Genomic DNA, 17,122 nt, shown 5'->3' on the forward strand with positions numbered 1-17,122 from the left:
TCTGTGGGTTGTTGGTTTGATGAGCTGCTTTGTTTCTGACAAATGTGTTAAACTGAGGACAATCTGTTACAAAGGCTTCCTTAATGTTTCTCGCAAACAAGTCGTTAATTACCGGCTTCTCTAAATAATCTCATCCGCCCTAATAAGCTGAGAGCCTTTCATTTAAACAAGAGCTCACAATAGGGGTTCCTTTTAAGAGCTGCAGCCTCTGTATTTACCCACGACCTGTCAAGTGTCTCGTTAACTCTGATTATCCACAAAAGTGATTGAGGACGTTTTTAAATCATACTCCATGTGTGTGTGTTTCTGGTCGTGTAATTAACGATATGACTCGCCTCGCACCAAGTAGACCGCATCAAAATACAAAACCACCAAGTGAAATGACATGCAACTTAACATGCATGATTCAACATCGAGAAATTTGAAATAAATAATACAAAAAATGGAGAAGAAGAAATTCCCGCCCCTAAACAAGTTGGATATATTCACTCTTTTCTAATGCTCTTGGTTAAACGGTGCGACAGAGAGGTGTGTGTGCGGCGTAATTATAATATATGGCGGTTGCTGCGTGATTAATTCATTATGACTATAGCTGGAATATTTAACAGAGACGCAGGTAATCATGACAACACACCTTTCCCCTGACAGGTATCAATGCAATTCAGCGCTTTAAGGGTTAAAGTTACATTTCCTCTGTTATGTTTAGTGATATTTATTCAAATGACTTCCTACTTCATCCGATACTAGAGGTCGTAATCTATCTTAAAGCTTCATGCACAGCGTTCACTCCAGTCCTCTGACCTTGGGAGAGATGTTGCCATTCAGGATCTTTGAGTATGTGGCGCACCCGGCCGAATCGTAAACAGATCTTTAGGAGGGCAGCGTGAGCTCATTACCGTGGTGATGATCGTGAGCGACACCCAGCCTTATTGTTGGTGAAATATTAATGAGCCACGGGTGATCTCCCTTCACTTTCACACGTCTTTCCCCACCGGGCCTTGAGAGCATACATAAGATAGCCAAGCTGTGAATTAGCACGGGTCTCGCGTGATTTAGTCAATGTTAATGTGAGATATTAACCTTGTCTGAAAACAAGCTCTGATGAAACGGAGAAATCTGTTTTAAAGAGAGCATCACCTGCCAAACACTTTCACAAGATGTCAGCGCAGACGTTTGTACGTTTTCATATCCGCATGTGGATCAGAGTAATTAAGGAGATTAAAGAGAAAAATATCCTGCCCAACCCCGAACATGCCCACACACACACACACACACACACACACACACACACACACACACACACACACACACACACACACACACACACACACACACACACACACACACACACACACACACACACACACACACACACACACACACACACACACACACTCAGACAGAACACACACACACACACACACACACACACACACACACACACACACACACACACACACTGAGACAGATCACACACACACACAAATACACACACACACTGAGACAGATCACACGCACACACACACGCACGCACACACACACACACACACACACACACACACACACACACACACACCACACACACACACACACACACACACACACACACACACACACACACACACACACACACTGAGACAGAGCACACGTGCACACACACACACACACACACACACACACACACACACACACACACACACACACACACACACACACACACACACACACACACACACTAGACAGCACACACACACACACACACACACACACACACACACACTGAGACAGCACACACACACACACACACACACACACACACACACCACACACACACACACACACACACACACACACACACACACACACACACTGAGACAGAGCACACGTGCACACACACACACACACACACACACACACACACACACACACACACACACACACACACACACACTCAGACAGATCACACACACACACACACACACACACACACACACACACACACACACACACACACACACACACACACACACACACACACACACTCACTCACTCACTAAGACAGAGCAGATGAAAGAAGCTTTCACTAAGTGCATCCGATACAGCGGTGAAGTTCCACTCTTAATGTTTACCGCTTTGAACAAATCATCCTCATGCTCTTTGAAGTCGACGTTAAATGACAGTCGTGAATTCCAAATAGGGTACACCATGTACAAATCATTAAATTACAAAAGAAACATGTTTTGGGATTTCATGGCAAGCACAGCAGCGATATGTGAACAATATCCAGAGGGGAGAATGAGCAGAAGCACCAGCGCTGACCTAATGAGGACAACACCATAACAGCAGACTGGAAACTGCACCCACTGATATGTTCATGCTTTTACTTTGTTCACCAGCAGCCGTACAAGTGAAATATCCCAGCAGTTTGATAAGCGTGCACCACACTGTATGCGTCAGTTGTACTTCTACTCACCCAATCTTTACATCACAAATTGTGAAAGATAAGGGATAAACGCATGATGTATGCACAAGCAAACATTCTCCTACGTAGGTTTGGTGCGTGTACAGATGGAGTGAAGATGTCTCTGTTCAGAGCATGTTGCACACCGCTCTATTCGGCACATCTGTGGTCAAACTACAGAAAAGCAAGTCTACGGAAACTTCAAGTAGCTTATAATGATGCCATGAGAATATTGCTGAAGAGACCTCGATGGTCGAGTGAAGTGAAATGTTTGTGGCTGCAGGAGTCAATACTCTACAAGCTGTTTTAAGAAATCTCATGTATAAATGTATTTGCCGGCTTAATGACTCTGATAATGAAATCCTCTTGGCCTTATCGAACATAAGGTTTAGTACACGTACACGCTACCAATCGCAGCTGTGGAGACATTGGTATAGTTGTCTCTTTGTAGGACACTGATTTAAATGATTCTTAAACTATGAATTATTTTGATGCCGTGTATGTAATTTATTATATGTAATGCCTTGTCTTTTATCTGGACCCTGAGTCTGTAATAAAGTTTCATTCATTCATTCAAACGATTGGATTATTGCCGATATGATTATATTTTCCAACTCCTTTTGGATGATTGACAACGCCTTTACCGATAAACTCGCATATTTTTCCACCCATGCAGATTACATGAAGTCTCTCCTGAAGTGGAGTTAATGTATTATGTCTATACTAACACACAGAAATAAATAATAATGATTCAAATGTACACTTCCACGAAACAAAACGAGAAGAAAACGACTTTAACTTAGGTTACATTTTTCTAAGTAACATATCTGCCTGTTATATCAAAGGAAATGTTCCTTTCTAGCCGATGCTGGTGTTTAATTTTAAAGCTGTTGACGTGCCAATATCAAAGTGAATCCCTGATCAAACACAAACACACTTCCTAATTGTATGTTAAGGTTTTTTTTAAGCATGTTAAATAATCTTTATGGGAACTACTGTTAGGGCCTTGACCTTTACCCTTAGTACATGTGGTGACTGTGTTGAATTAGATTTAGAGGTAAATGTTGATACAGTAAAGCCAGTGGTTGTAAACTTACTTTATAAGCTCAGAGTCAATTTAAAAACAAAGTGAGTGTTACAGTGAAGGAAGCAGGAGGCACATTATGGTCTGCATGAATATCGGCTGTGCTCAGAGGCGATAGACGCTGAGCCTCTGGGGTTGAAGAGGTTCGGCTGGGCAGCGTGACGGAGTCTGAGTGCTGCGAATGACACTGAGGATACACCTGGGACCTGTTTGCTTAAAGAGCTAACATTTTGCAGAACACAAGTGATGCACGAACAGCGAGAATCTGTTCTGCCATTTTCTCCTCCTAGAAATGGCCTAACACCTTTTTTCCATCCATAATAAGTGAAAATCTATCGATCCGCCGTAAATAAACTTACATTTAAAAATAATATTATGTTTAATTTTGTACGCCAGGTCAGTATAGTCTGAGCTGTGTGTCCTCATGGTGCCTTTAGGAGTTAGAGCTAGTTAGGAGTGATCTCCTGAAAGCTGTGCCATCCCAAAGGAGTCCTTTCCATCAAACACCTCTAATTTACCGCACGGTCCTTGAGGAATAGTAAATAAACATAACCCTGTGACTGTCTGGTTCACATCTGTCAAATATGAATGCAAATTAACATAGCCTCGATCCCGTTCATGAATGAAAATGATATCACGCGTGTCACTTCTTCCAGACTTGATTAACGGTTTTCGTGCCAAACAAATGGAAGTGATTTGTAGTCAGAACACATACAAAAACATCCACAAACCCCCCCGAGAGGCTCCCATTCACAAGTCGTAACTGAATTCCATGTTTTCATCGTATGTTCAAAGAGGGCCAAAAGTTGAGGACAATAAATTCTGAGAGAGATGATGATGAAATGATGGTGTAACCCTCACTAACGTGCCATACGTGCACTTGGCATGCAAGCGTCAACTTTTTCCTGACTTCCCGCCGAGACAACATTCAGACAATGATCATTTGGGCAGCCTTGTCTCGCAGCAGAAAATTATATTAAATGTATCAAACAATCAGAAGACGAGGTAATGTAAAGTTGAACAGCTTTCCCGTTAAATATTAGGAGTGTTTTGCTGCATATTTAACACAATTATTATCATTACCTAAATAATGACAACTAAAATGGTACCTAATAGTAGAGACAACAGGTGAATACAGAACTGCTGTCATGAGCAGCACCTTGGATTTCTCTCATGAAGCGCAAACAGGCGACCCTCAGTGGACCAATTAATCCACACGGATAGAGAAGTCAGCGTTTTCCTGGGAGACCTTCCAACTTCACCAGCTACTACTATCTCAATCTGGTCTCCATTACAACCACATTTATCTAGATTGCATCAGGTTGCCCTTCTACAAATCTCTCAAAGCTCCCATCATATGATAGTTAACACACGGTGGGCATTTTGCTGAATAGCTCCTGCTGTCCCTCTGAATGACTCGGATTAACGCAGCCTTACACCAGAACGTTACTTTCAATTTACATGCAAGTCCATTCAAAGGACAGGTTTCGCTTTGTGTTCAAACAATTCCAATGCAGCCCTTCTGGATAATGTGAGTTTGGGCAATTTAATGAAGATGTTCCCAGACTTTCACTCGACACTCAGTCATGTTCAGTGGACAAATCTATTAGAGGCCAGACATTATACTCTCCCATCAATATGCAAATTCAGCAGAGCTGGAAATAAGCCTATTGGTTTTGACAAAATGATATTGTCGCAGAGATGCAACTCAGCAAATGAGATGGAGGAACGAGGAGGGCTGCAGACACAGAGGTGAGGTGGATGTATGGAGGGGGAGAGGGAAGACAAAAAGAGAGACAGGAAAAGAGGGAGGGAGGAAGAGAGAGAGAGAGAGATGCAAATCCCATGGCAACAGCAACCAGAAAACAAGTCTAAAATAGGGGGCAGTGTCCGCTATTACTATAGCAACAGGAGAAAAGCACATTCACTCAGCTTTGGGATTTGCTGAATGGAGAAAAACAAAGATATAATCCTCACGTAATTAAAATCGACAGTTATTACCACTAAATAAATTTGCTTCCGCCAGCTTTGTCTCACTAAATTAGCCTGGGAAGTAAGGACTCTCAAAAGTAGCCTATAATATAATAACAGTGAATAATAAGGGGATGAATATCTTATATTATTCAGTTATTCAGTGTAATGGAACATAGCCTATTAAATTAAATCCTATATATATATATATATAATAAATTAATTCGACCGCATACCTATGAGGACAACGTAGAAGATTATATAGAAGTTATAATATTTCTATATGAATAGACTTCCGAGAAACTCTATATCTTGTGTATAAATAAATGACATTCACTGTCATTTTGTTTGCTCAACTGTATAATCAATCAGACAGACTTCATTATCACTAGCTGTGTGGTAAAACTGTTACACAAAAAGCTTTTCTCAGCTTTAAAAGCTGCAGCACTCATATCCACGCCCGGTTTGTTTACCTGAACCATGTGCACAGTCTGCAGTGCAGAAAAAAAGATTACAACCGAGTGATGCTCTGCCTTGCCTACCACCGACCAATCAAATTTCACATGTAGCCGAATCCAACCAATGACAGAGCGGCGGTCTGAGCAGGAGCAGCCAATCGCTCTGAGCGTAGACCACTGATGCAACGGAGATGCAACAGACTCTACTGAACAACAAAGTCTGTTGTGAATTAAATAGTACCCCTATCAAAACATTACCACGCCAAATAAAGTACACAAAGTAAGTCTCTGAACTGTACTGGTGTGTGAGAGAGTTGTGGTCACGTAAAGCAAGGCTATCAGCAGCTAATGTTCAGTAGTATAAAAGGAGCGGTAGGCCTATACACTGTCAAGCTAGGAAATAAATGTCACTGTCCCTACTTCTCCGTTGTCTCTATAGCAACAACGGGTTATAGGAGGTAAAACAAACGACAACGTGTAACGCGTTACATAATGTGATTACTTTCAGGAGTTACGAAATATACAACGAGTATGACTTGTTACTTCACGTTCGCTTGGAAAAGTCCCGTTTCATAGAATTATGAGCCAAAATGTGTTCTCTTACTTACTTATTCCTCTTACTAAACGCGTATCTTTTAAGTTTTTAAGCTCGTCTGGGGGACCAAAATGCTCTCCATGGACCGTTATCTACTGCACACGGTACTGTTTTGTTTCAGGGCTGCTTTTCTATTTACTTTTTTCCGGTTATGTTTCCTATTAACTCATCGCAAATGTATAAGCAGCACTACCATGTTGTGGCTGTATTAAAACAAAAACTTTAATAAATTGCAAATAATCATCACTCAACCTACTATATTAAATGTAGGCTCTACTTTTGAAACAGTAACTATTCTTTCGAACGGAGAGTTTGTGGGACGTCCTTCGGTGACACGCTGAGGGAGGGGGCGGAGGGATCTGCTCTCAGCAGCACGCTCTGCCTGGTGACGCAGTTGGTTGCTAGGTGTGAATGAACTGATGCTTTCTCACAATTAAGCAGCTCCTCAGTTTACAGGTCGACCACAACAAAGCAACAACTCGTCCTTTTTTGCGGATATTCCGAGCTAAAAGATGGCTCTTTGAACTCGTGAAGTTTTCGGACCCGTGAAGAAACCGTGCAACGCACCTCAAGTGCTCTACCTTTTTTTCTGCAAGAATGGAGTAAGTCAAACTACTCGTTATTGATACAGCTGTGTCAAGTTTGTTTTTGTGTGGTTGTTTGTGTGTCTCCAAAGGTCCGTTATTTCACTGGTTTCTCTGCTTTAAAGATGTTTTTATATTTTTAATATCTTTTATATAGACTATTTGCCTGAATATTTTATGCTTTTTAAGAGCGTTGCATCGAGGTTTAAATCAGTTTTGGGTTATTTTGCTAACAGAGCGTGTGAGGATTATTATGTAAATGTATAGCCTTCATCCTATGTTATGTACACTTAAAATACAGTAGCAGATTAACCTACTGCCACTTTCAGATTCACACCTTGCCAAGTTTGCATTTAGTTACCACATTATTGTCACCTAAACTGCTTAGCTGATCAAACATGTGATTATTTAAAAAGTAACATGGGATTTGTAGCAGTTGATCTGCAATAATCCCATTTAATGCTCAGGTTGTCCTCACTCAAGAGTTACTGTACTATTGAGCTTCTTGACAACAGTTGGGCAGCGTCACTGGGTCCCACGTGCTTTGAGGGCTTCAAGTGCATTTTTCAAAGCTCAAAGGACTCAGCTCTCACTTGTGTGTCACTGACTGTGTCAACTCCAAGGGTTAGTTTTGGAAATAGTTTGTTTTCAATTTTATTATCAATAACATTTTTTTGTATGTTTTGAAGAGTTATTATCCTTATTGCTCAAAACGCCACGATTATTTAATGATGACCTTCAGAGGATTTCTTAATTGTGACACCTCCTTAAAAAGCAGCATCTGAAAAACTTGCTAAGTGCAGCAAGAGTGACATTCCTGATTCCCAGTCGATAATAAGTTGTTGTCTTTTTAGCAGCATGTCTCTGATCCATGTTTCTGTTTACCTTCCAGGTTTCATTATGCACACCCTGCCCTGCTCTCTGTGGCCCATCTGTCAGACGCTGCTTGCTCTCAGCATATGCTTGGACTTGGACTGAATCAAAGCACCATCAGACAATATGATGGCAACATCAGCTCCTGTTTGGAAGACTCTTCGTGTCTACCCGGCAGACCCCCTCGCTCTCTCTCACCCACAGGCTAACCACAGCCAATCACAGGGGTGCAGGGGGGAGGTGTCAGAGGAGACTCAGCACTTAATTGGTGAGTTGCAGCGAGTACGCTTTTTTATATTTTTCCCCGATCCAGGTGGGATCGGCACTGCAGCACATTCGTCCTTCTCGAACAGTAAGTTAAAAACTAGCTACGCCTAATACGTTGATGAGCTACAACTATACTTTTAAGAAATCTGGCTTTGCATTTACAGATTATGCAGATAAAAAAAACAGCTATCTGCAGTTTGCTATTTTTATAGCGTTTGCACGAACTAGGTTATTTAGCATCTAACGATTGCAATTTTTTCCTCTCCTCGATAGGTGATGGTCTCACTGGCTGGATGACGGAAGAAGTGGATTTCTCCTCGTACCTCCCAAACCCTCCTTCCCCTCCCTCCTCCACCAATGCCTCCCTTCCCCCTTCACCCCTTCAGAATGATATCCAGGTGCCCTCGGACTTGGAGGTCATGACCTCTCTGCTGCAAGAGGAACTGGCCCAACTAGAGGACTACTTCCTGTCTGAACCACTGCCAGAGAAAGGGCCGAGGCTGGGAAAATGGGACAGGGGTCCACTGCCGACGGGTCCTCAGCCGTTCACTCAGCTGCCATACGCATCATACTCCACGTCCAACCAATCGGAATCCAGCCCACTCCTTGTTACCCTGGCAACCGGTGAACTGGACCTGCTGAGCATCTGTGGCGGGCCCATTGGGCGATCCAAAATTCCTAGACACGCCCCGTACAGCTACAGTCGCCCCACTGGGTGTGTGAGGAAAAGAGTTCCTGACGGGACAAGGTTCCTCGAGGGCTATGATAACAGTTTGTTGAGTTCCAAAGGAAGTAACTCAGGTAACTCGGCCGTGACCCTCACCGGTAGCTACGACTGTGTAGAGGACGAGCAGCTGGTAGGGAAAAGCTACTGTCTGGGTAGTGCAGTCGAGGTCAGAAGATGTGCCGCTCTACCAAAAGACGAGAACAATTGCTGTTTCAGTCAAGATGTCATAGGTGGTTCCAAGGTTGTCGGCGGTGGATTTGGCTTTGGCGGATCACTTGATGTCCCGCACAAAAAAGAGGATCTGCTGATGTATAGCATGAGGGAGGTCAGCGGAGTCACCGATAACAATGAGGTGCTGAATAATATCAAAGCTAGTATGGAGGTCACCAAAGCCTCATGGAAGACAGAGAGCAGTGAAGTTTGTTATCTTCCAGCAGCACCGCAGTCAGAGGCCTTTCATAGCTTCTTAGGCAATATCAACGAACAGGTGAAATCGGAGAGTCTACGGATAGGGCAGCATGATTTTCACTGTAATTTCCTGGAGGATCAGGGCCCAGAGTGTCTTTTAATGTCTAGGGAGAGTCTGAACACGGAGTCTCCGTGTCACAGACAAGCATGCAGGCTAAATGAAGAAGACCACTGTGCTTTAAACTACGAAGACGACCTCATTCCAGGTGAAGGCGGCGAGCGCAAACAGAAGAAGAGAGATCAGAACAAAACTGCCGCTCACAGGTACGTTTTCCTTTCTGCGTTACAAAAGACCGTTTTTTAAGATTATTTCACAGGTCAATTAATGTAATCTGTTTTGCTTAACGCAGGTATCGCCAGAGAAAAAGGGTGGAGCTTGATACTTTGGAGGGACAGTTGCATGGCCTTGAAGGGAGGAACCGGGAGCTCCGGGACAAGGCAGAGTCGGTAGAACGTGAAATCCAGTACGTCAAAGACCTGCTGATTGAAGTTTACAAGGCCCGCAGCCAAAGGCTCAAGCAGGACACAACAGCGTAACACCGAGCTCCTGCAAGTATATTTAAAGTGGGCGTAACAGGGAAGATGTGGCGCCTTTTTGTGTCTTTAAGATTGTCCAGAAATGAATTTTTTTTAAATGCATGCTTTGCTAACGTGAATTATTTTTGACAGTTAAAACCAAGACTTTATCCGATGCGTCCATTGCTTTCGCTCTCTCTAATCACTTGAGCCTGCACTGTGGCATTGCAATGCTTTAAATGACAATCAATTAAAAAAGATATTGCACTGCGTGGATCTACTAATTGAAGTACAGTTATTGCTGGGAACGTTTTTTTTTTTTCATTATGCAGGTTTAATAATTTAACAGCCTTACATTTGAATTGATGTCAGCAATAGAAATTCATATTTTAAATTTACAATAACTGTACTATACTTTTAATAGTTGAGGTTGTTAAATATGTTGTTGGTGTCACTAAGTGAAACTGCATCGCTTCCTTTTTGATTTCATATTTTAAACCAAATACTTTTCTACGATCATTTTCTCGCATCGCTTTGTACAGCAAATGTTATTTTAACTGCTTTGAATATTTTAAAAATACTCGAATTGGGCTTGAAGATGTATTGACTTTTACAATTGCGGCTAATGTAAAGAAGAGCACAAAATAATTTATTCAACCTTAACTATTGGTTGGCAATTTTAATAAATGTTTTGGACAATTTATTTTATTGACTTAAAGGTAAGGTAGGTAAGAATGGAGAAACCAGCTCGAGTGCGCTAGAATTTGAAAGTAAAGTGTTTCTGAAGTGAATTACCTACCCGACCTTTAAGGTTATACAACCCAACATGTTTATTTGCCTGAAGGTTTTTTGATGTTTTGAGAATGTAATTCCTTTTTTTCCTATTTATTTTACTGAATGTGAAACATTTAGATTTTACCCTGCGTTGTTGGAAACATTATTTCGTCCACTGTATGTACATTTGTATTTTTTGTCCTGATATTTGCATTACTTTTAATGTAACAAATGACTAGTTTTTTTTCCAAATGATACATTTGTGACCAAAAAAGTAGATCAATGACACTGTTAAAGGAGGAAACTGAAATGTGATTGTGTTTGTGGGGTATTTGTATAAATGTCTTCTATTGCAAATTATACAATCTACTTTGCAGCTCAGGATATGCAATCTGTCCTCCTGTCAGGATGATCCAGGCAGACTTCCATACTTCATTGTACACGCTAAATATTTCAGTGCTACTGGCGTACAGGTTTTCCTTATGTAAAAAAACATTTTTCTTTGTATAATATTCTAACTAGTGGAGTTTTAGCAGCTTCCCTCGGCATGTTTTTCCATAAACGGAGTAGAAAATGTAGATTTCAGAAGTTGGGGATTGTTTCTCTGAAGTGCTTGTTAAGGCAATAACTTTTATAGGCCTCTGGCTGATCTGCACTAATTTGTAAGAACTTTTGTATGTTCAGGGAGTAGTGTGTAACTTTGTCGAAAGTTAGCTCAAAAAGAGTCATTGGGATGTTTGTTCAGGCTTTTGTGTTCGCTTTGGTGTAAGGGAATTGTGTATAAATTATTTTTCAATTTGATTTGTTGCTACGCAAATAAACACTACAATTACTGCCTATATCGTTATATATTTTTGCATTTATTTTAAGACAATCATGGATATGAAAGTTATCTTTTAGAGATGTATTTATCATGTGTAATTTTTGGAAAAAAGGCATCTCACTTTGTTCAACCAGTCTGCGGTGTACTATCAACTCCCGATTGTTAAAACCAAAAATGTTATGTTCATTTAATCATATCTGCACATTTCCTTTTTGTGACGTAAAGTTTTTTTTCTTCTAAAATAAATAAAGTGTGGCTCGAAGAAGCGGTTCTTTGTGGTTGTCTTTCTTTTTCTGTCCAATTTGCGAAATTGACTGCATCAACTTGAACAATTTTCATAAATTAAAAGCTCCCGTGTAATTATTTTTGAAACAATTCGAGCCGTTTTAGGATTAAATATAACAGATTAGTTCAAACCTGCAGGCCGGGTGGACGCCGGCACGCGCTGCTTTATCCGACCCCGCGGAGCATTCGACTACATGATTTAAAAGAATTCAAAACAGTATTATCATAAGTATTATTTGTATTATTATTATTATCATCTGTAGTTTAGTGTTAAGTCTAAATTGCTGCAAAAAGAAAACAGTTAATGTATTCAACGTCTTTCTAAAACTGCCTGCTTGTTAAAGCGATATCCATATTTTACTGTCAGCGGCAGTTCAATACATCAAGACGATTTCATTTAGAAAGAAAGCAAGCACTTGAGCCTCCAGCTGCTCGATAACCCGTTTTGCCTCAAATGTCTTTTAATCCGTGCATGAGACGAAATCCTCTACGGTCAATTCGGGTAAGGAAACACGACACTTGATATCAAAATCAATGACATCCGCAACACATCAACACAACAAACACACACAACTACTTTCGCTTCTATGACAGCAGAGAAAAAAAATATATAATTGACACGTTAAATACCCCAACCATGTCATTGTCATTATTAGATTCCTCAAGATTACTTTTGGTAAATACAGAGGTGGGAGAAGTACTCAGATGTTGTACTTGAGTAAAAGTACCAGAGTATAGGAATACTCTGTTAGTACAAGTCCTGCGTTCAAAATGTTACTCAAGTAAAAGTACACAAGTATTAGCATCAAAATATATTTAAAGTACCAAAAGTAAAAGTAGTCATTCTGCAGATTGGTCCAATTCAGAATAATATATATGATGTGTTTTATAATGATTGATCATGAAAGTGTTCTCATAGCTGGTAAAGGTGCAGCTAGTTTGAATGACTTTGTATACTGCAGGGTAGCTTGTGGATTTACTCCAGGTGGAACTAAAGTCTGATTTAAGAGTTGATTATATTTCACATCATTCATCCACATCTGTAAAGTAACTAAAGGTATTAAATAAAATGTAATATATGAAATTTCAATAGGCCTACATTTGTTATTTTTCTTACAATGTTTGAACAAACGATATCATTAAATAAAAACATAAAATAAACTATTGTTTTATTTGAACACAATTTCAGCTGTGCCAACAAAGATGCCAAGTTTTTTATTCCATCATTTTGATTCTTTGTTCACAAAAACCCTAGAAAACAACTCTAGGTCTGTATTCCTCTGCGACACACAGCAGGAGGAAGACGTATAGTAAGGAAAGGAAGGAGAACATTTAAGTCTGCCCTTATTCCTAGACTGGACTCACTTCCAGCTGTCTGATGAGCTGATGATAGTCACATTGTGGAGGTGCATGTTGTGAAGCCTGAACAAGTTTCTTACTGGCATTCAGGGATCTGAGGACCTTCACAGGGATAGAAAAGAAAGTTACTAACACAAGAATATTTGTATACATGCACAAAGCCATGACAGGTAGAACGCAGGTAGTAATACAAGTAAAACAATTGTATGAAGGAATGAAAGAGAAAATACTGATAGTAATAAAAGGGACATTAAAATAAAAATATTGTGGCTTGTTTTTTCCATAAAGAAACTATACATACTTGTTGCGTTCTTTTAGTAATTAACACGTGTCGATTCCAAATAGGTAATTGTAACCACATTCTTAAAGAGGTAAGAGCCTCATTGTAATGTCATGACTCATGATCAGAAAACTGACTTTGCTGTCGACATCGTCCCTGCTATAACCTGTTTATGTCTTTACCTGACGAACTGATTCCTGCTCGCTGTACAGGCACAGGGTTGCAATGGCAGCTTGCCTCACTGCATTATGGGAATCCATGCATGCGGCCCTCAGAAGTAAGCTGCACATGTCTTTCTTCGACAACGAGGAAACAGCGCTGTCACCCTTCACCAGGTTTCCCAGGGCTGAACAACAGTGGCGCCGTGTGAGGGCGTCGCGGTCGTTGATCAGAGGCGCCAACATGGCCTCCGCCCTCCCTGCGTCCTCCATCCACCTGCGCCGCTCCTCATCTTCCACTCCCTGTTCTGCTATGGTACCCAAATCACCCTTACCGAGTTGAAACTTGTGTTCCTTCTCTCTGCCCCTCCCTGAAGTGTCACTGCCCTTTCTATTGGACTCCTTAAACTCTGCCCCCGCTGCAATATACCCCAGCCAGTTCCCCACTGCCCTGCAAGCCATCCTCCGGACAGGCATGCAGGGATCATGAAGACAGTTTATCATGCTTTTGAAAATGTCAGGTTTCAGTGTAGGAGGCCTGAATGGATCCACGTTTCCTATCAGTCTGCAAGCGGCAGCCCTGATCTGGTCACAAGGGTGAGTCAGAGCCTGGTGCAGTGCCGAGGCTTCCAGGTGGAGCTGAATGTGGGCGGGACAACGGGAACAACGGGCCACTAGAGACAACAGAGTCAACAGCTCCACGGCAGAGTCCCACAGTGTGTCTAGCTGCAGCAGGTCAGAGAGCAGAGAGCTGGCCGTTCTGCTCAGCGGAGTCTGACCTGCAGAGAGCTGGATGTCCTTGGGTGGCGCCAACAAAAAACAAGCAGATTTTGCGAGGCGGGAAACAGAGCGCTCGGGGTCACACAGGAGCAAACGGCTCAGCAGGGACAGAGGCAGCTCTAATAGCGGATGAGGAAGAGATTGAATTACCTGCCAGAAAACACAAAAAACAAAATCACCCAGACAAGTCGTCACAGATCAAACAGCCGACAACAAACAATGTTTTCACCAAAGCACATTAAGATGTGGAGTAGCGTGCGGCTGATGTGAGACTATTGCAGTGTTGCATCAGAGAATTATGTTTTGTCAGTGAGGTCTTTATCGGAGCATGGTGAAGGCCCTCACCTGCAGGAGGCTTTCAACAATACCACATCTGTCATAGAGCTGTAGGATTGTGGCCATGGTGTGTGGAGGCGGGTCCAGGGCGAACGGAAAGCACAACAAGTGGCAGCTCAACACCGACAGGCTGTCGTCATGTCTCTCGAGACGGCCTTCAGCAGACAAATGAAGACTGCAGGGTATACGGGATGTTGTTGTTAGCTGCAGGCGTAGTAGCGTTGCTGCTCTGACTTCAGTGGTACAAATAAAAAGGGTAACACTAACCTGTCAGTGCCCAGCAGCAGACCAAGGGTGTACACGCATTTTGATCCACACTCAGAAAGCAGAGGGATGCATGAGTATGGATCCTTGGTGAAGACAAACAGCGCGATAGAAAGAAAGTCATCCAGCCCTGATGTAAACAAATAAATACAAATGTTTAAAGACATACGTTTTTATTTTTGTTATATGATGGGCCAATTAGAGGCATATATTTACCATGTGTTGAACAGAACCCTGTGTCTGGTGTTGTCTTAGCTAGTGAGGTTCCAATCTTTTTCCATAAATCCAGAAACAGTATTGGATCTAAACATGAAGGCCCAGAGCTATTATCATGCTGTTAAAAGAAAAGAAAAGAACAGGCAAATCTCAGATCAAGAATTCCAGGTCTATCAAATTGCTTTCATCACATAGAAGTAGTTGTCTGACCTCAGTGAGTGTATCTAAGAGTAAAGACAGGAGGCCATCACAGAATCCCCAGCCAGAAGGGAGAGGAGGTTGGGGCTGACGAGACACAGGAGACAATCATGGATCATTTTAAAACTTGCATAAAAAAAAATTGCCACATTTCTTCTCACGTGTTTAGTACCTCAAATGAGTCCAAAAGCAGATTTTTCAGCAGAGATGTTAGGTTATCCATATCAACTTTGACATCAACTTCGTGTTGCGTAAACATAGACAAAACAGAGGCAGCCAGCGTCTAAGAAAGAGATCACAAAATCAACAGTGTCACACTCACTAAAGCACCCTAACCCTATATATACACTGACTTCAATACTTACTGCCAAAGGACGGAGGTTTGGTTGACTGAGAATTGTGATGAAAGGCGTGGTGAGGTCTTCCAGTCTACAGTAAGAGAACAGTCGATGAGATTCTGACTGATGTATGCTAGTTACTTTTATATTTTTTTTTTATGTGTAATCCGTTAATAACTGTGTAATATATACCTGGCTGCTAAATCCTTAGAACTGTTACAAGGTGTGTATTTTGTAAATGGTGTAACTTGCTGCTGTTAAATACCACCCACCTATGTGCAATATGTGCAAGATGTGCAATAGATGCCGTTAATAACTGTAATATATACCTGGCTGTTAAATCCGTAGAACTGTTACAGGATGTGTATTTATTTTTTTAAATTATGTAACTTTTTATTATATCATAACTTAGTACTTTTTTTGAATGCATGTCACATATTTAACATATGTAACATTAAAGGTGGGGTAGGTAAGTTTGAGAAACCGGCTCAAGATCGCTAGAATTTGAAAATACACAACCGGAGAAAATCTGCCACTTCCTTATAGAGCCCCTCCTCCAACACATGAACGCGCACATGACCAATGAGGGCACGAGATAAGTTTGTGCCCCGTTGGAAGGCTGACAGGCAGGTAGGCCATCCAATCCGTTTAGCCGGCCCGGCTACTACTTTTTACAGTATTACGGCTTCGACAGATGAATTTTTTTAATGGATTTTTTGTCAAAGCACTTCAGATATTCATTGCTATCGGGATGTTAAGAGCATTCCATGGAATATAACAAAAAGTGTATCTCGAGCCGGTTTCTGAAACTTACCTACCCCACCTTTAAGCTGTCTGTGGCTCTTTTTCCTGCTGTAACTACGCAAATGTCCCCTCCGTGGGACTAACAAAGGTATTCTGATTCTGCTGACAGAGCATTTCAGAATATTCAAACCTGTGCTCTCCTTCCACCCAGTCACAGTGCTGCTCCCAGTAGATCATGAGCATAGTAATCATTTCTCCAATTGCTGGCACACTCCATGATTGCTGAGCAGGGGGAAAGTAGGAAAGAGTCAGAAGAACTGTTGTAGGAATAATGCTTTGTTGAATATAGTTCCATTTCCATGCATTAACCTTTAAGAAGTGTGTGTTTTCTACAGCATCACGGATTAGCTCAAAGAGGACGTGGGGTAGACCAAGTTCCTGCCCAATGTGGGACAACTCCTCCAGTTCACATGTCGATATCAGGTTTCGTAAGACCTTCAGCGGGAGGTGAGTCTGCCACGCTTCTTTGATAACGCCACCTGTTAGCTGTCCAAACAAAAGAG

At 41.6% G+C, this 17,122-nt stretch overlaps 2 protein-coding genes across 3 annotated transcripts in view; one reads left to right on the forward strand and one right to left on the reverse strand.

The window, feature by feature from the left end:
• Window positions 1–6,929: 6,929 nt before the first annotated feature.
• On the forward strand, window positions 6,930–11,852 carry atf5a (activating transcription factor 5a). Its single transcript, XM_034098495.1, has 4 exons — window positions 6,930–7,171; window positions 8,046–8,294; window positions 8,567–9,752; window positions 9,839–11,852. The coding sequence occupies exons 2-4, from the start codon at window positions 8,153–8,155 to the stop codon at window positions 10,023–10,025; spliced, it is 1,515 nt and encodes a 504-aa protein (XP_033954386.1). The 5' UTR covers window positions 6,930–7,171; window positions 8,046–8,152; the 3' UTR covers window positions 10,026–11,852.
• A 489-nt stretch (window positions 11,853–12,341) lies between these two features.
• The window catches only part of stk36 (serine/threonine kinase 36 (fused homolog, Drosophila)), a 13,717-nt gene continuing 8,936 nt past the window's right edge, over window positions 12,342–17,122 (reverse strand). For both annotated transcript variants that reach the window (XM_034098973.2, XM_034098974.2), the window contains 10 exons: window positions 16,929–17,105; window positions 16,750–16,841; window positions 15,843–15,906; window positions 15,650–15,760; window positions 15,490–15,564; window positions 15,280–15,397; window positions 15,067–15,193; window positions 14,809–14,974; window positions 13,708–14,613; window positions 12,342–13,347 (listed from right to left, as the gene is read on the reverse strand). In XM_034098973.2, the coding sequence (XP_033954864.1) occupies window positions 13,237–13,347; window positions 13,708–14,613; window positions 14,809–14,974; window positions 15,067–15,193; window positions 15,280–15,397; window positions 15,490–15,564; window positions 15,650–15,760; window positions 15,843–15,906; window positions 16,750–16,841; window positions 16,929–17,105 (1,947 nt within the window). In that variant the 3' untranslated portion in view covers window positions 12,342–13,236. The remainder of the gene's footprint in view (window positions 13,348–13,707; window positions 14,614–14,808; window positions 14,975–15,066; window positions 15,194–15,279; window positions 15,398–15,489; window positions 15,565–15,649; window positions 15,761–15,842; window positions 15,907–16,749; window positions 16,842–16,928; window positions 17,106–17,122) is intronic.

Source organism: Pseudochaenichthys georgianus, chromosome 14, assembly GCF_902827115.2.
Source record: "Pseudochaenichthys georgianus chromosome 14, fPseGeo1.2, whole genome shotgun sequence".
NCBI classification, from domain to species: domain Eukaryota; kingdom Metazoa; phylum Chordata; class Actinopteri; order Perciformes; family Channichthyidae; genus Pseudochaenichthys; species Pseudochaenichthys georgianus.